The sequence below is a fragment of the Phoenix dactylifera genome, chromosome 10, assembly GCF_051530095.1.
Source record: "Phoenix dactylifera cultivar Ajwa chromosome 10, Ajwa_hap1_PhDact_Kaust_v1.1, whole genome shotgun sequence".
NCBI lineage: Eukaryota > Viridiplantae > Streptophyta > Magnoliopsida > Arecales > Arecaceae > Phoenix > Phoenix dactylifera.
The window spans coordinates 14,445,924-14,465,675 of NC_143199.1; the positions used below are offsets into that span (position 1 = coordinate 14,445,924).

A 19,752-nucleotide genomic window follows, 5' to 3' on the forward strand; every position below is an offset into this window, starting at 1 on the left:
CTTTTAGCAAGGCTGAACACAATGAATGTCCGACTGAATTGAACACGAACTAGCTTCTTGCTTGATTTTTCTGCACCTACACAACACAACCAAAAAGAAAGGGGTCACAACAAAAATTATTCAAAGACTTAAATAAAAACAACAATTAAAACATATAACAAAAGACAAAAGAAAGGATTTTTTTTTTTTTTTTTTGTGGTTGGGTTGCCTCCCAAGAAGCGCTTGTTTACAGTCATTAGCTTGACTTCCACACCATCAACCATAGGTAGGATTCTTCAAAGAGTAAATCACTCCTTTAGGAATCACATTACTAGCAAGATAAGGCTTCAAACGCTGCCCATTAACCTTGAATGCACCAGTGACCTCACTACGTACCTCAACAGCACCATATGGATACACTTTCGTTACCGTGAATGGGCCAGACCACCTAAAACGAAGTTTGCCTGGAAATAACTTAAGTCTTGAGTTGAAGAGTAATACTTGCTGCCCAATTTCGAAGTTTCTAATCTGAAGATGTTTGTCATGCCAATGCTTTATCTTTTCCTTGTAAATCCGAGTATTTTCATAAGCATCCAACCTAAACTCCTCAAACTCACTCAACTGTAACAATCTTTTTTCTCCCGCAGCTTTCAAATCCATGTTCAACTCCTTGATTGCCCAATAGGCCCTGTGTTCTAATTCACTGGTAAGTGACAAGACTTTCCAAAGACAAGTCTGTAAGGAGACATACCCAAAGGTGTCTTGAAAGCTGTCCTATAGGCCCAAAGTGCATCATCTAACTTATTTGCCCAATCCTTTCTTGAATTGCTCACAGTTTTCTCCAAAATTTGCTTCAATTCCCTATTTGCAAGTTCCACTTGCCCATTTGTTTGGGGATGATAGGAAAGTGCCACCTTATGAGTAACCCCATATTTCTTCAACAAAACCTCAAATGACCGATTACAAAAATGAGAGCCTTCATCACTAATAATAGCTCTCGGCACACCAAATCTTGAAAAAATATTTTTCTTCACAAATCTCATCACCACCCGAGAGTCATTAGTCTGAGTTGCAGTAGCTTCAACCCATTTAGACACATAATCCACTGCTACCAGAATGTACTGATTATTGAAAGAAGAAGGAAATGGGCCCATGAAATCAATTCCCCATAAATCAAATAGTTCAACCTCCAGGATATTGGTCAAGGGCATCTCATTCTATTTTGAAATGTGCCAACCCTCTGACATCTATCACACATGCTCACATATTGTCTAGTATCTTGATACATGGTCGGCCAGCAAAAATCAGACTGCCATACCTTTGCAACTGTCTTAGAGGTACTGAAATGTCCACCACACTCCAAGGAATGGCAATGGTCAAGTATATCCTGCATCTCATCTTGGGGCACACATCTTCTAATCATCCCATCTGCACAGTGTTTATAGAGTAGCGGTTCTTCCCAATAATAATGCTTCACATCCCACAAAAACTTTTTCTTCTGATGATAGCTCAAATCAGGGGGAACAATGCCACTCACCAAATAGTTCACAAAATCAGCATACCAGGGGATGACTGAAACTGCCAACAACTGCTCATCTAGAAAGCTTTCATTAATGAGCACCTCATCTGCTCTTGACTGCCCCTCTAATCTAGACAAGTGATCTGCCACCACATTCTCCATGCCTCTCTTGTCTCGAATCTCAAGATCAAATTCTTGAAGCAACAACACCCACCGAATCAAACGCGGTGTGGCATCTTTCTTTTTCAGCAAGTACTTGATTGCTGAATGGTCCGTATATACGATCACCTTGGAACCTACAAGATAAGATCGAAACTTGTCAAAAGCAAACACAACAGCAAGCAATTATTTTTCAGTAGTTGCATAATTCAACTGTGCATTATTTAAAACTCTACTAGCATAATATATAACATGCAACTTCCTATCTTTTCTCTGGCCGAGAATAGCACCCAAAGCGAAATCACGAGCATCACACATTAGCTCAAAAGGCAAACTCCAATCTGGGGCTGCCATAATTGGTGCTGACACCAACTCTTGCTTTAACTTGTTAAAAGCATTCAAACAGTCCTTATCAAAATCAAACACAACATCCTTATTCAACAGATTACAAAGAGGTTTAGAAATTTTAGAGAAATCCTTAATAAAACGCCGGTAAAATCCTGTGTGACCAAGAAAACTTCTAACTCCCTTAACATTTGTAGGTGGTGGCAATTTTTCAATAATTTCTATTTTTGCTCGGTCCACTTCAAGGCCTCTTGCTGAAATTTTGTGGCCCAAAACAATACCTTCCTGCACCATAAAATGACATTTCTCCCAATTCAAGACCAAATTGGTCTCCTCACAGCGCTGTAAAACTCGAGACAAGTTATCTAAACAACTATCAAAAGAAGATCCAAAAACAGAAAAATCATCCATGAAAACCTCCATGATCTTTTCAACAAAATCAGAGAAAATAGCCATCATGCAACGTTGAAATGTAGCAGGTGCATTACACAAACCAAAAGGCATCCTACGAAATGCAAAAGTACCATAAGGACAAGTGAAGGTGGTCTTTTCTTGATCTTCGGGAGATATAGAAATCTGGTTAAACCCTGAATAACCATCTAAAAAACAGTAATACGCATACCCAGCAAGTCTCTCAAGCACCTGATCAAGAAAAGGTAAAGAAAAATGATCCTTACGGGTAACACTATTAAGTTTTCTATAATCTACGTAGACTCTCCACCCAGTTACTGTCCTAGTGGGAATTAATTCATTATTTTCATTATGCACCACAATCATCCCACCCTTTTTAGGTACTACCTGCACTAGACTAATCCATGAACTATCAGATATAGGATAAATAATCTCTGCATCTAACCATTTAAGAACTTCAGCCCTAACTACTTCTTTCATGTTAGGATTTAACCGTCTCTGATTTTCGACAATAGGTTTATGGTTATCCTCCATTAAAATTCTATGCATACACAATGAAGGGCTAATTCCTCTAAGGTCTGATATAGTCGATCCTATGGCTTTTTTTCTCAATCTCAAAATACGTATCAATTTATCAAGTTGCTCATCAGACAAAGAAGCACTGACAATCACAGGCAAAGTATTATTTTCACCTAAAAATGCATACCTGAGATGTGAGGGTAATGGCTTCAACTCCAGAACTGGTGCTTGCACATTAGAAGGGGGAGGGGGTGGCTTACCTTTGCCGATATCCTCAAAATAAATACCTCTCTTTTTTGGCTTAGGACATGTAGCCTCTAATGCACACGCCACTTTAGCAACCTCTAGATTATCATCTTTACTTGTCCCTGCACTCACTAAACAAGTCTCAAGAGGTTCTTTAGTATTTTCAGCCCTAAAAACCTCTCTGGTCGACTCATCTACAACATCAACTCGAAAAACATGATCAGTAAAAGAAGGATATTTAGTAGCTTCAAATAAATTAAACTCTACCTCTTCTTCACCAACCTTCAAAGTCAACCTACCATTCTTAACATCTATGATAGCTCCAGCTGTGGCTAGAAAGGGCCGGCCTAAAATGATAGGGATCTCGGTGTCTTCTTCCATCTCCAAAACAATAAAATCAACTGGAATGATAAACTTTTTTACCTTGATCAGCACATTCTCAAGAACACCCAAAGGATATTTGACCGATCGATCAGCTAGCTGCAAAGAGATGGTAGTAGGCTTCAACTCCTTCAATCCAAGCTTCCTAGACACAGATAAAGGCATTAGTGAAACACTAGCACCTAAATCACATAAAGCTCTAGAAAAATCAACATCACCTATAGTACAAGGAATAGAAAAACTCTCTGGATCTCTTAGCTTTGGTGGAAGCTTATTCTGGATAATGGCACTGCATTCCTCCGTCAAGGCAATGGTCTCGAAATCTTCCAATTTCCTCTTCTTAGACATGATCTCCTTTAAAAATTTTGTATATGCAGGAATTTGTGCTAAGGCGTCTGCAAAAGGAATATTAATGTGAAGCTGCCTAAACACTTTCAAAAATTTCTCAAACTGTTGATCAATTTTATTCTGCTTAAGCCTTTGAGGAAAAGGAATGGGAGGAACATAAGGTTCAACTGGTGGTAGTGGGGATGTTGTCTTGGCTAGGTCCTCAACTTCTTCACTGACCTTCTTGCTCACCTCTTCATAGTCTACTTCATCACCAACTATAGTCTCACCACTTACCTGACCAAGTTGCTTACCACTTCTCAAGGTAATGCCTTGCAATGCTCCTTCGGATTGACCTCTGTCTTACTAGGCAAATTACCCTGGCCACGAGAATTGATGGAATTGGCTAACTACCCTAATTGCACCTCCACATTTCTATTGAAACTCGCCAACTGGTCAACCTTTGCTTCCAGTCTCTCAAATCTCTTCGAACTGGCATTGGCTAACTTCTCAATAGCTATCTCCCAAGACTGCTTACTTTCTGGTTGGGATGGTCTTGGTTGGAAACCAAGAGGATGGAGAGGTCTAGAACTGCTATCTTGGTTACCTTGATCTTTTCATGAAAAGTTGGGATGATTCCTCCAGCCTAGGTTGTATGTGTTGGAATAAGGGTTGTTCTGCTGCTGCTGCCTATTATAATTAGACACAAATTGAACCTGCATATAATCAGAACTCATGTGAGCTCCTCCACAGCAATCACAACTCAATACAGGACTAGAAATGGAATTCACATTACCCAGCTTACCGAATATTTTTTACTAGAGAATCAACCTTGGCATTCAACATGTTTATGCCATCTACATCATACATACCTGGAACTTTCTTAGGCATACCTCTTTCATTAGACCACTGATAATTGTTAGAGGCCATTTCTTCTAACAACTCATATGCCTCTTTTGTTGACTTACTCATTAAAGTACCTCCTGCAGCTGCATCTATGGTAATTCTAACTGAATGTATTAATCCATTATAGAAAGTCTGTACAATCAGCCAGTCAGGAAGACCATGATATGGACACTTCCTCTGCAAATCCTTAAACCTCTCCCAGGCTTCATACAAAGATTCACCATCAAACTGAGCAAAATTGGTAATATTATTTCTAAGTTTGGCAGTCTTACCTGGGGGAAAATACTTACTCAGAAAAGCTTGTGACAAGGCATTTCAGGTGGTGAAAGAGTTAGGCGCTTTGGAATTCAACCAGGCCTTGGCTTTATCCTTTAGAGAAAATGGAAAAAGTCGGAGTCGAATAGCATCATCACTAACTCCATTTATCTTGATTGTATCACAAATCTCCAAGAAATTGGCAAGGTGTGCATGTGGATCCTCAGCAGGTCCTCCACCAAACTGCTCCTGCTGCACCATCTGGATAAGACCAGGCTTAATCTCAAAATTATTAGCATTGACTGTAGGTCTCACAATACTGGGTTGAGCACCATTGACATTCGACACTGCATAGTCACTCAACAACTTTTTATTCTGATTATCTTGGTTATCTGCCATGGCTACTGCTTGTTTTTGCTTTAGCTCTAATCTTTGTTGTTTCCTTAATGCTCGTAGGGCTCTCTCAATTTCTGGATCAAAAGGCTCAATTAGCTCACAGTTTCGTGGCATACACTAAATATAGAAAACGTAAATTAACAAAAAGAACAAAACAGTCTAAATTAATGCAGAAAATTATTTGTATTAATATTAAAAACAATCCTTCCCGGCAACGGCGCCAAAAACTTGATAGTCCCTAGACTCTACCACAAGTGCATGGGTCATGACAAGTAGAATAGGGCAAAAAGAGTATCGTTTCCACGAGGAGGCGATTCAAGTACCAATTTATAAATTTTCTATATTATTTAGACGACCCGAAATTGATGTGACTGACTGCAATTTCTTGACCTGAAAAATAAAATAAGAAAGGTTCCTAGGGCTTGGATTTCATCAATTGAATTCCTTCAATGAATTTAAATCTGATTGTTAATATTCTGCTAATTACAATGATCGAATCTCTTTTTTTCATGTGATATCCTCTTTCAAGGTATAACACCTATACCTATATTAATCCTATGTCTACTTTCATGATCATAGAAATTAATATAAATTCATTATGATCTGTGAAATTCCTGATTGTAGGTCACAAGGGTGTGCATTTATTTCTAAACTACACCACCAATGTTTGATAAATTCACCAACTAATATTGAACTTCAACTTTCGTTACTTCATTCAACATCTTAAGCATGCAATTCATGGCCAGTAAATTGCAAGAATGAAAATCGAAATCATCAAATTGCAATTTGAAAGAGTAGATGCCCTATAAGCCAATCATTTGATGGGTTTCTCTTTGTAATCCTCCAAATCATGTACTTTGACACTCGATATATATCAATAAAGGCATTGTGTTTCATCATTTGCTGCTTATCTATTTTATTATTGGATGATGAACCCCATAAATTAGGACATTGATTTTAGGATTATGATGAGATAATACCAGTGAGACCTAAAATCCTAAAATCCTAATTTAGAATATTCCCAGTCAAATTGGTATATTGAGTCGGGGATCAATATTACCGGAAAGACTGGCACATCTTATGTATGCTCAATGTAGAGGGTGATTGATCTCACAATCACTTGTGTGAGACACTAATACAAAGATGTGGGTGCTCATTAGAGGAATGAGTTCACTGAAATTACCAGCCATGAGAACATCTTATGGATTCTTACTTAATTATCAAAAGATGGTTCTCATAGTGGGAGTTGTGCAAGTGATCCTTAGACCTGAGATCACCATGGTACCTTGTGCACTTGAAGCTATGTTTTGGTTTATCCTCATTCACGACATTGCGTTGTGTACGGGGTATTCTGGATATGGTGGATTTTGTACGAAGGTTGTGAGTAGGTCAACAAGGAATCAGTCACTTCTAGTAAGAGAAGGTAACATCCTACTTACTCTAATCTTATGATGATTCAAGAAGCCTTTGATCAAAGCAAAATGAATATTAGAAAGAGTTTCTAATGTTTCATTGTTTGAATTATCATATAAAAGATTGAGAGAGACATGAATAAGTGATTGAGTTTGATATTGATCCATACTCATGCACTTATTCAGGATGTAGTATGACTGAGGGATTGAATTGCACAGTAACTTACCACTGAAGGGTATGTTTGGATTTGTCCAATACATTCCTCATCTTCCGGGTAGACATGATACGTTGCTAGACGTCAATCATGTCTTGTGGGTTGATCGGATCAAAGAGTTTGATTAGATCAAAGCATCAGAAAGGTTCTGATTGCTAAGTCAGGTTTAGCACTAAATTTGAACCTAAATTGGATTAGAGGTATTCTAATCAGGTTAGGTCAACTTGCACCTGCACCTACTGCTGGCTAAGATAAGGAACCCAATGGGTCACACACAAGGGAATTGATCAAGGGTCTAATTGGATTAGATCATGTTTGCAAGATGAACATGCTAGCACGTGTTGCAAACCCTAGCTCCTGATTCAAATTAAATTCGAATCTGATTCTTAGGTTAGGTTGATCTAATATGATTAGATCATGACCTAATGTGGGTTAGCCAAGAGTTGGAACCCATTTGGCTTTAATTAGACCTGATTTGATTAGGTTTAATGTTTTCTTTAAGTTGGTTAAACCCAATTGGATTGGGTTTGATAGGGCCTTCACTTCTGGACCATTGGATCACTCCCTGGATGAAGGATCTGGTCCACTGGTTGGTGCCTTCATCTGGACCATTGGATGGTTTCCTGGATGGAGGATCTGGTCCACTTGTTGGCGCCTTCATCTGGACCATTGGATGGTTTCCTGGATGAAGGATCTGGTCCACTGGTTGGCGCCTTCATCTGGACCATTGGATGAATTTCTGGATGAAGGATCTGGACCATTGGTCAGCGCCTGAATCTGGACCACTGGATGAAAGATCTGGACCGTTGCTCAGTGCCTGAATCTGGACCATCGGTGATGGCATCTTGCTTCTGGACCATTGGATGGCACCCTGGATGATGATGCCTTGATCTGGACCATTAGATGGTGCCTAGATCTGGACCATTGGCTTTGGTTCATTGCATTTGGGCCCTTGGATCATCAGGATTTAAGAGGGAGACATGAGAAAGAAGTTGATACACCCTTCTCCTTAGCACCCCATCATGATGGGATGCCTCTCTTGGCACATGCCTCATCATGATGAGGTGTGTGGATGGGATGCATCCCTTTATGATGCATCCCTCCATCTCTTATAAATAAGGAGGTGCCTTGGGGTTCTAAAGATCATCTAAGAAAAAGCCTCTACTTCTCTCTCCCTTATCCCTTCTTTCTTACAAGCCTCTCTCTTTTGTCCTAACCCAAGACAAGAGGGTTTTCTTTAGGACAAAAAGGCTAGTGAATGTTTTAGAGGTAGAAAGGAAGAAGGAAGTGAAGAAAAATCAGCCAATTAAATCCTTTGGAAGGTTTGAACAATTAGAATCAAGTTTTGGTGGAGCTAGAGTCTTGAACCCATTCCTGTGTGGATCAACATCGGAGGGTGAACATTTGGGCACCTTAGGACATCTTCAGATATATTGGATATAGCGTGATAGGTATTCTTCTATACCAAGATTATATTTTCTACATTATTTGGTTATACTATTAAGGCGATCTTGGCTTATTAGGGTTTCATATAATAGATTTTATAAGAAAATTTTATAATCCCGTATCTTCCGCTGCGCCCTAGGGCACTGGAAAACCCAACAGTGGTATCAGAGCCACCCTTAATCAGTTTAACCAAATGATAATACATGCTATTATCTTGATGCTATGAGATAGCTAGGTTATTTGTACGCATGATTAGTTTATGCCATGAGATAGTGTTATATTCATGTTGTAGCATAGTATAATTGCTAGTGCTAAATTATAGAATGTGCAATGAGACCAATATAGTAGTATGAAAACTTTGGGCTGACCCATTCTGGAACAATCGACTCAGTTGGTGTCTAGGAAGGAAGCCATAGGTGGTTACTTAATTAGGACCTCACTCTCTGAGTGAGGGGTGCCTCCCACCTGCTTTCCTGGCCAATTATTTGATTGTCCTTTATGGTTGAGCTTAATGTTAGTAAGATACTACTATTTGAAAGCCCTCACTAAATTCATAATTAAGTCGTAGTGTTAATTGCTTTAAGCTGAGCCATTCTGAATCAATTGACTAAGTTGGTGTCTAGGAAAGAGGCTACAGGTGGTTATTTAATTAGGACCTTACTAAGTAAGGAGAGCCTCCCATCTGCTTACCTGGCCAACTATTTGATTGACCTCCATGGAAAAGCTAATTGCTGATATAACACTATAAAGGTCCTTCCTTCATGCTTAGATATTATTATGTCAATATCTACGCTAGCTTGTTGTGATTCCCACAAGGCTAGTATTAGGGATTGATATTGTAATATCTTGGTGCATATGATGCATATGGCATATTTTAATATGTTGCCTTGTTGTGATTCCCACAAGGGCAGCATTATTCAAATATGACTGTATAAAAATGAAGGGTTTGACTTAACTAGACACAATAGTTTGTTGTGATTCCCACAAGACTATATGTGTGATAGAGGACAGAATAAAGTTGGAAATTGCATGGGATGCAATTGGAAAGAGTTTCCTACCTTTGAACTTATAAGGGCTTGTTGTGATTCCCACAAGGTCTTTTATAAGGAATTTGGATCTCAACCCCACTAAGAAAATTAGTATTTTCTCGTTCATCATACTTGAGGGTTATGATATTCGATAAAAATAGTGGGAGTAACAATTAGATAAAAGTCCTTGTCTGATTGAATACATGTCATCATGATTGGTCTGCTTATATTAGTGTTCTTTGTAATTATAGATTAATTCTGCAAAAATGGCATCTTCACTCTCACTTAGAGGTATCTTAGATACAAACAAACTGACTGGTCCCAACTATGTGGACTGGTTGAGGAATTTAAAGATTGTTCTCACATAAGAAAAACTTTCCTACATTCTTAAAACCCCTGACCTAGGGTCAGCAGGGAAAGATGCAACTGAGGAGGAATTGGTCACATATCGTATGTAGAAAAATGACAGTTTGACTGTCAAATGTATCATGCTTGCTTCTATGAATAATGAATTGCAGAGGCAGCATGATAGCATGGATACTCACTCCATACTCCTTAACTTGAAGGAGTTATATGGTGAGCAGAGCAGAACTGCTAGATATGAGATATCTAAGCAGTTGTTCCGTGCTAGAATGATCGAGGGATCGTCTGTGCAAGACTACTGTTTAAAGGTTATAGACTTGATCACTCGATTGAGTCAACTTGGCTTTGCTATAGACAGTGAGCTCAGTCAGGATTTGATCCTGCAATCACTACCCGACTCATTCTCATAGTTTGTTGTGAATTATCACATGAACAAACTGAATTCCTCCCTGCCTAAGCTTCTAAATATGCTGAAAACAGCAGAGTCTCACATCAAGAAGGACAAGGGTCCGATCCTTCTTGTTGGTGAGAGCTCAAAGAAGAAAACGGGCAACAAGGGTTCAAAGAAAAAATTAAACCCTAAGAGTCGCATCAAAAAGAAGAAGGAAAAGAAAATCTCTGGACCCGGTACCTGTTTCCACTGCGGCAAGACGGGGCATTGGAAAAGGAACTGCAAGAGCTTTCTTGCAAGTGTGAAGCCTGATGCAAGTGTTGCATCAAAAGCTATGTTTTTATTACATGCCAATATGACATTAAGTTCTTCTGATTCTAATTCATGGGTATTGGATACCGGTTGTGGTTCTCACATATGCAAATCTTTGCATGGACTGCAGAAAATTAGAAGTCTGAAGAAAGGTGACTTCGAGCTATATGGCGCTGGAGGAGAATCCATCCAGGCTGAAGCTGTTGGCACCTACATACTAGAGCTACCCTCCGGGAAGTTCTTGAAGCTAGAAGACTGTTATTTTATGCCAAAAATCATTAGAAATGTAATTTCAATTCCTTTGTTGCTTAAGAAAGGATTCGAAATAAATGGAAAGAGCAATGGTTGCTCTATTTCTTTATCTAATGAGTATTATTATCATGGCACTATGGAAAATGGTCTTTTAGTATTATGTCTTAATAATGTTATGTTTCATATTGGCAAAGATAATAAAAGAAAAAGAGAGAATATTAATAATACCCTCCTCTGGCATTACCGATTAGGTCATATTAGTGAGACAAGGTTACACAAGTTGTATAAAGATAAATTCTTTGATCTTTATGATTTTGAATCATTAGGAACTTGTGAATCTTGTCTTATGGGTAAAATGACCAAGTCTCCATTCTCGGGACATGGAGAAAGGGCAAGTGAGTTGTTAGAACTCGTACATACTGATGTGTGCGGTCCTATATCAACTCCAGCTAGAGGTGAATACTCTTACTTCATCACATTTACTGATGACTTATCAAGGTTCGGTTTTGTGTATCTAATGAAACATAAATCCGAAGCCTTTGATAAATTTAAAGAGTGTCAAAGTATGGTCGAAAAACAAACTGGGAAGTGTATTAAAATCTTTCGATCTGATCGAGGAGGAGAATACCTTTCTAGTGAATTTTTAGACTATCTTAAATTAAAGGGTATACTCTCTGAATGGACACCTCCATATACGCCACAATTAAATGGTGTAGCTGAAAGGAGGAATCGTACCTTATTAGATATGGTACGGTCCATGATGTGCTTCACAAATCTTCCAATTTTCTTCTGGGGACATGCCCTAGAAACTGCTGCATTAGTATTAAATAGAGTACCATCTAAGTCTGTATCTAGCACTCCATATGAGATATGGAAAGAAAAGAAACCTAATCTTAAGTATCTTAAGATATGGGGTTGTCATGCTTATGTCAAAAGAAATTTTGGACATAAGCTAAGTGCTAGATCGGACAAGTGTACATTTATAGGTTATCCTAAAGACAGTTTAGGATATATCTTCTATGATCCTACCGAATAAAAGGTATTTGTTGCTAGGCATGCCACTTTCTTGGAAAAAAAGTTTTTCTTAGAAAAGGACAAGGATAGAAGAATTGAACTTGATGAAGTTCAAGACCTACAAGGTGAGACACATAATAATCCTCAACCAGATGTACCCATGGAAGAGGTACAGCCACTACACACTACTCCTCTCCGAAGGTCAGAAAGAGTGCGAAATGCACCTGAGAGGTATGGATTTATCATTGAGAATGATGAAGCCCACATCATTGATAACGATGACCCTCTGATCTATTCGGAAGCTGTCAAGAGTAGAAACTCTGACAGATGGCTGGACGCCATGAAATCCGAGATAGATTCTATGTATACAAACTAAGTGTGGACTTTGGTTGATGCACCTGAGGGAGTGATTCCAATTGGGTGCAAATGGATATACAAGAAGAAGATAGGTGCTGATGGCCAAGTAGAAACCTACAAGGCCAGGCTAGTGGCAAAAGGTTTCAGGCAAAAACAAGGTATTGATTATGATGAAACTTTTTCGCCAGTAGCTATGCTCAAATCTATTCGGATTATGCTTGCTATAGCTGCATACTATGATTATGAGATCTGGCAGATGGATGTCAAAACCGCCTTTCTTAATGGTCACCTTGAGGAAGAGATTTATATGACACAGCCAGAGGGATTTGTCTCAAGAGGGAGAGCAAATCAAGTATGTAGGCTTAAGAAATCCATTTATGGATTAAAGCAGGCATCTAGGAGTTGGAACATCCATTTTGACATGATAGTCAAAGAGTTTGGCTTCATTAAAAATATAGATGAACCTTGTGTGTACAAGAAGACTAGTGGGAGTGCTATTGTCTTCTTGATATTATATGTGGACGATATATTGGTCATTGGAAATGATGTTCCAATGATGCAATCGGTCAAGACTTGGTTATCAAAGAAATTTTCCATGAAAGACTTGGGTGAAGCATCCTATATACTTGGTATAAGGATCTATAGAGATAGATCTAAAAGGATGTTAGGTTTGTCCCAGTCTAGATACATTGATAATGTGCTGAAAAGGTTCAGCATGGCTGGAAGTAAGAAAGGTTTCTTACCCATAGGACATGGCATACAACTCTCTAGGAAGATGTCTCCTAAGACATCTGAAGAGAGGAATAGAATGAGTTCTATTTCCTATGCTTCGGCAGTAGGGTCGATCATGTATGCTATGTTATGTACCAGGCCTGATGTAGCTTATGCCTTAGGTATGGTAAGTAGATTTCAGGCAGATCCCGGAGAGGATCATTGGAAAATTATGAAAAATATTCTCAAATACTTGAGAAGGACTAGAGATGTTTTTTTGATTTATGGAGGATCAGAATTGAAACTAGAAGGCTATTCAGATTCTAGCTTTCAATCTGATCCAGATGATAGCAAGTCAATCTCTGGATATATCTTCACTTTGAATGGTGGAGCTGTGAGTTGGAAAAGTTTCAAACAGCAAACTGTAGCTGACTCAACTACTGAGGCAGAATACATAGCTGTTAGTGAAGCTACTAAGGAAGCAGTCTGGATGAAGAAGTTCATCACAGAGCTGGGTATAGTTCCTGAGATTGCCGGACCAGTCCCAGTTTATTGCGATAACACTGGAGCTGTTGCACAGGCTAAGGAACCAAGGTCTCATCATAGATCCAAGCACATTTTGAGATGTTTCCACCTTGTTCGAGAGATAATCGAAAGACAAGACATCAAGATTGAACGAGTAGACACAAAGAACAATATAACAGACCCATTTACTAAAGCTCTACCACAGCAGCAATTCAATCGTCACCTCGATTGTATGGGGTTAAAATATAAGGGCGATTGGCTTTAGTGCAAGTGGGAGATTGAAAGAGTAGATGCCCTATAAGCCAATCATTTGATGGGTTTCTCTTTGTAATCCCCCAAATCATGTACTTTGACACTCGATATATATCAATAAAGGCATTGTGTTTCATCATTTGCTGCTTATCTATTTTATTATTGGATGATAAACCCCATAAATTAGGACATTGATTTTAGGGTTATGATGAGATCATACCAGTGAGACCTAAAATCCTAAAATTCTAATTTAGAATATTCCCAGTGAAATTGGTATATTGAGTCGGGGATCAATATTACCGGAAAGACTGGCACATCTTATGTATGCTCAATGTAGAGGGTGATTGATCTCACAATCACTTGTGTGAGACACTAATACAAAGATGTGGGTGCTCATTAGAGGAATGAGTTCACTGAAATGACCAGCCATGAGAACATCTTATGGATTCTTACTTAATTATCAAAAGATGGTTCTCATAGTGGGAGTTGTGCAAGTGATCCTTAGACCTGAGATCACCATGGTACCTTGTGCACTTGAAGCTATGTTTTGGTTTACCCTCATTCACGACATTGCGTTGTGTACGGGGTATTCTGGATATGGTGGATTTTGTACGAAGGTTGTGAGTAGGTCAACAAGGAATCAGTCACTTCTAGTAAGAGAAGGTAACATCCTACTTACTCTAAACTTATGATGATTCAAGAAGCCTTTGATCAAAGCAAAATGAATATTAGAAAGAGTTTCTAATGTTTCATTGTTTGAATTATCATATAAAAGATTGAGAGAGATATGAATAAGTGATTGAGTTTGATATTGATCCATACTCATGCACTTATTCAGGATGTAGTATGACTGAGGGATTGAATTGCACAGTAACTTGCCACTGAAGGGTATGTTTGGATTTGTCCAATACATTCCTCATCTTCCGGGTAGACATGATACGTTGCTAGATGTCAATCATGTCTTGTGGGTTGATCGGATCCAAGAGTTTGATTAGATCAAAGCATCAGAAAGGTTCTGATTTCTAAGTCAGGTTTAGCACTAAATTTGAACCTAAATTGGATTAGAGGTATTCTAATCAGATTAGGTCAACTTGCACCTGCACCTACTGCTGGCTAAGATAAGGAACCCAATGGGTCACACACAAGGGAATTGATCAAGGGTCTAATTGGATTAGATCATGTTTGCAAGATGAACATGCTAGCACGTGTTGCAAACCCTAGCTCCTGATTCAAATTAAATTCGAATCTGATTCTTAGGTTAGGTTGATCTAATATGATTAGATCATGACCTAATGTGGGTTAGCCAAGAGTTGGAACCCATTTGGCTTTAATTAGACCTGATTTGATTAGGTTTAATGTTTTCTTTAAGTTGGTTAAACCCAATTGGATTGGGTTTGATAGGGCCTTCACTTCTGGACCATTGGATCACTCCCTGGATGAAGGATCTGGTCCATTGGTTGGTGCCTTCATCTGGACCATTGGATGGTTTTCTGGATGGAGGATCTGGTCCACTTGTTGGCGCCTTCATCTGGACCATTGGATGGTTTCCTGGATGAAGGATCTGGTCCACTGGTTGGCGCCTTCATCTGGACCATTGGATGAATTTCTGGATGAAGGATCTGGACCATTGGTCAGCGCCTGAATCTGGACCACTGGATGGCTCTCTGGATGAAAGATCTGGACCGTTGCTCAGCGCCTGAATCTGGACCATCGGTGATGGCATCTTGCTTCTGGACCATTGGATGGCACCCTGGATGATGATGCCTTGATCTGGACCATTAGATGATGCCTAGATCTGGACCATTGGCTTTGGTTCACTGCATTTGGGCCCTTAGATCATCAGGATTTAAGAGGAAGACATGAGAAAGAAGTTGATACACCCTTCTCCTTAGCACCCCATCATGATGGGATGCCTCTCTTGGCACATGCCTCATCATGATGAGGTGTGTGGATGGGATGCATCCCTTTATGATGCATCCCTCCATCTCTTATAAATAAGGAGGTGCCTTGGGGTTCTAAAGATCATCCAAGAAAAAGCCTCTCCTTCTCTCTCCCTTATCCCTTCTTTCTTACAAGCCTCTCTCTTTTGTCCTAACCCAAGACAAGAGGGTTTTCTTTAGGACAAAAAGGCTAGTGAATATTTTAGAGGTAGAAAGGAAGAAGGAAGTGAAGGAAAATCAGCCAATTAAATCCTTTGGAAGGATTGAACAATTAGAATCAAGTTTTGGTGGAGCTAGAGTCTTGAACCCATTTCTGTGTGGATCAACATCGGAGGGTGAACATTTGGGCACCTTAGGACATCTTCAGACATATTGGATATAGCGTGATAGGTATTCTTCTATACCAAGATTATATTTTCTACATTATTTGGTTATACTATTAAGGCGATCTTGGCTTATTAGGGTTTCATATAATAGGTTTTATAAGAAAATTTTATAATCCCGTATCTTCCGCTGCGCCCTAGGGCACTGGAAAACCCAACAGTGGTATCAGAGCCACCCTTAATCAGTTTAACCAAATGATAATACATGCTATTATCTTGATGCTATGAGATAGCTAGTGTTAACCCCCTAATGGATTTTGATGAATACAAAACACTAGAGTAAAATTCCATTATATCTTAACAATTCAATTGAGAAATTCGTGTGTTTTATTTAGAATATTGTTAAGAAATGTCTAGGCAAGTTCCCATAATTTTTATGAATTTATTGAAGAATATTTTGAGCTAAAGAAAAAGTTCAGGGACAGCCGAGACGTCTCCTGATAGTTTCAGAGACGTCTCTGGCACAAGCAGGAAGAACTGGCACACTTGGAGACGTCCCCGGCTCCTGTCGAGTCGTCCCCGCGTTAGCGGAGTCGACTCTCTCAGTAGCGGAGTCGACTCTCTCAGTGGCGGCAGAAAGACGCTTTTCAAGGGATATGCGCGAGACGTCCCCGCTGTACGCGGAGTCGTCCCCGCAAGCAAAAAGGAGACTTCCCGAGTCGTCCCTAAGATGGCGGAGACGGCTCTCTCAGGGTTTTCCAGAGAATGTTTTTTTTCGGTGATAAGGAAGCGGAGTCGACCCTGAGAAAGCGGAGTCGTCCCCACGCATAAAGTGCAGACAAGCGGAGACGTCCCCTGATAGAGCGGAGTCGACTCTCTCAGGGAATTCCAGAGGACATAATTTTCGGAGATAAAGAAGCGGAGTCGTCCCCAAAGCAGCGGAGTCGTCCCCACTCAAAAAGCGCTAACACGCCGAGACGTCCCCGTAAAGTGCCGAGTCGACCCCAGATAAAGTAAAAAGTAAAATCCTATAGGCGAGACGTCTCTCGTTGTAGCGGAGACGTCCCCGGAGCGCTTGGGACGCGACTGACAGCTTTTCAGGTTTGATTTGAATTTCAAATCTTCTCTACTTTATCTCTAACGGCTATATTTGCTTTTTGGGCTATAAAAGGGAGCTCTTAAGTGCTTCTCAACAACTCTTTACCAACCAAAAGCAAAATCATTCAAGAGAGAAGTTAGAAAGAAAAGCTCAAGGGAGTGAGTGCATTCAAGAAAGGAAATCAAGTGCTTACAAGTCTCCCAAGCGATTTCAAGCTCAACCACTCTTGTGTGCTCGGGATTCAAAGCTCACACCCAACCCTACGCGTCCCACATCGGAAGAATCAACATCTCCCACGCTTCCAACGGCAAAAAGATTCTTCCGGGTTTCATTGTTCATAAGTGCTATATTTGCTTTCTAGAGCTTTTATATCCTTTTGTACACTCTTTTATTGTGGTGCTTGTACCAGTCAAGGGACTTGGAACAAGGGAAAGGGCGTCCCAAGCCTAAGAGAAATTGGGGGTTTTGGGTTTGTTGTGAGCCCGGTGTAAAACAACGAGTTGGGTAGTGAACTCGCAAAACTACCGTACTGTAATCTTGGATTATAGTGGAAATTCCCAAGGCGCTTTGGGGAGTGGATGTAGGAGCGGTGAAGGCTCCGAACCACTATAAAACCGTGTGTTTGTGGTTGTCTCTTCTTATCGCTTTATCTTTGCTTTAGTTCATATATTTGTGTGTTTTATTTTTAAATTAGCCAAAAAGTTTTAAAACACCCAATTCACCCCCCTCTTGGGTGACCATCTCTGGGCAACAAGTGGTATCAGAGCCAGTGCTCTTATATTCCTTGAAAGACCTAACCGTCTTAGCCAAAGATCTAGATGGCAACACCCTTTAACAATGTTCCAGCCGAGGGGCAAGCAACCAATAGACCTCCACTCTTCAATGGGACAAATTATACCTATTGGAAGACTAGAATGAGAATCTTCATTCAAGCACAAGACTATGCCTTGTGGAGGGTTATAGTCAAGGGACCACAAGAACCATCACATGTGGTCAATGGCATTCGAGTTCCCAAACCTGAGGAGGATTGGGATGAGAATGATGATAGGATGGCTCAACTCAATTCTAGAGCCATGAACTTATTATTTTGTTCCTTAGATGTAAATGAGTTTAATAGAGTCTCCACATGTACTTCCGCTAAGGAAATATGGGATAGGCTTGAAGTTACCCACGAGGGTACAAATCAAGTCAAAGAGTCCAAAGTGAACATTCTAGTTCACAAGTATGAATTGTTTAAGATGGAACCTAGTGAAACCATCACATGCATGTTTACACGTTTTACCGAAATTATTAATGGCCTAAAAAGCTTGGGCAAATCTTACACTAACCCCGAACTTGTGAGTAAAATTCTCAGGTCACTGCCAAAAGCATGGGAAGCAAAGGTCACGGCGATTGTAGAAGCCAAAGACCTCAACACCTTGGGGCTAGAACAACTCTTGGGCTCATTGATGACGCATGAGCTCACGATGAAGCAGCATGAAGAAGAGCTGCCAAAGAAAAGGACAATCGCACTCAAGGCCACCTCAAATGTATGTGAAGAAGAGAGCAGTGAGAGTGAAGAAGAAAGTCAAGATGAGGACTTGGGTTTGATAGTAAGGAAATTTAAAAAATTCATGAGAAGAAAGAAACCATTCCCAAGAAAGAAATTTGGAAGGAGAAATGATTGGGAGAAAGGAAAGGAAAAAGAAAGAGACCCAATCGTATGATATGACTGCAAGAGACCGGGACATATTCGTTCCGAATGCCCTCAACAAAAGAAGCACTTTGGAAAGAAGAAGAAGAAGGCATTGAAGGCAACATGGGATGATAGTGACACATCATCCTCCGAAGAAGAGAAGGAAGAGACCGCCAATCTATGCTTCATGGCGTTCGAAGATGACGAGGTATGTCAAAACCCAACTATAAATTTTACTTTAGAAGAATTATATGATGCTTTTCAAGAACTTATGGGTGATTGTAGTATGTTGGGAGCAAAGAATAAAGAATTAAAAGCCTCCAATCAAAAACTAAAGGAAAACATTGAAAACCTATTAATTGAGAAGGAGAGCGTCAAAAATATGAACACTACTAACCTAGAAATCGAAAATTCAAGGCTTAGCACTGAAAATGTAAAGGCAAAAACACTAATCAAGGAATTAAATCTAAAAGTAAATTCCCTACTCAAGAATAATACCTCACTTGCGCAAACTGTTGAATCTCTTAAAAAGGATATGGAAGAACTAGTTAAAGAAAATGTGAATCTTAAGAATGAGATACATAAGTACAAGCCAATTGTTGAAAAATTCACACAAAGCTCTGAAAAATTAAATCTTATTCTTTCAAATCAAAGAGCTGTTTTCAATAAAGCCGGATTAGGATATAAAACTAATAAGCAACAAAAGTATCTAAAGAATTTCTTTGTAAAAGCAAAAGATGTAAAAACTGAAAAACCAACATGCTTTCTTTGTGGAAAGATTGGACATAAAGCCTACTCTTGTATTCAAAGAAAAATCCAAACTAACAAGAGTACATTTGTAAAAGCTAAAAACATAACTAAAATATGGGTGCCTAAAGGAACCAACTACACTAACCACGAAGGACCCAAGAAAACTTGGGTACCTAAGAGCTTCACATGATCATTTTGCAGGTATGCCTTGCAGCCGGGAATAAAAGGAGAATGTGGTATCTTG

At 39.5% G+C, this 19,752-nt stretch overlaps 1 protein-coding gene and 1 non-coding gene across 2 annotated transcripts; one reads left to right on the forward strand and one right to left on the reverse strand.

The window, feature by feature from the left end:
• Nucleotides 1-255: 255 nt before the first annotated feature.
• On the reverse strand, nucleotides 256-639 carry LOC149752691 (uncharacterized). Its single transcript, XM_089925988.1, has one exon. It carries the CDS (start codon nucleotides 637-639, stop codon nucleotides 256-258), a length of 384 nt encoding a protein of 127 aa, XP_089782114.1.
• Nucleotides 640-4,946: 4,307 nt separating this feature from the next.
• LOC120104270 (small nucleolar RNA R71) lies at nucleotides 4,947-5,053 on the forward strand. Its single transcript, XR_005506730.2, has one exon. It is a non-coding gene; the product is annotated as a small nucleolar RNA R71 (small nucleolar RNA).
• The last annotated feature ends 14,699 nt before the right edge of the window (nucleotides 5,054-19,752 follow it).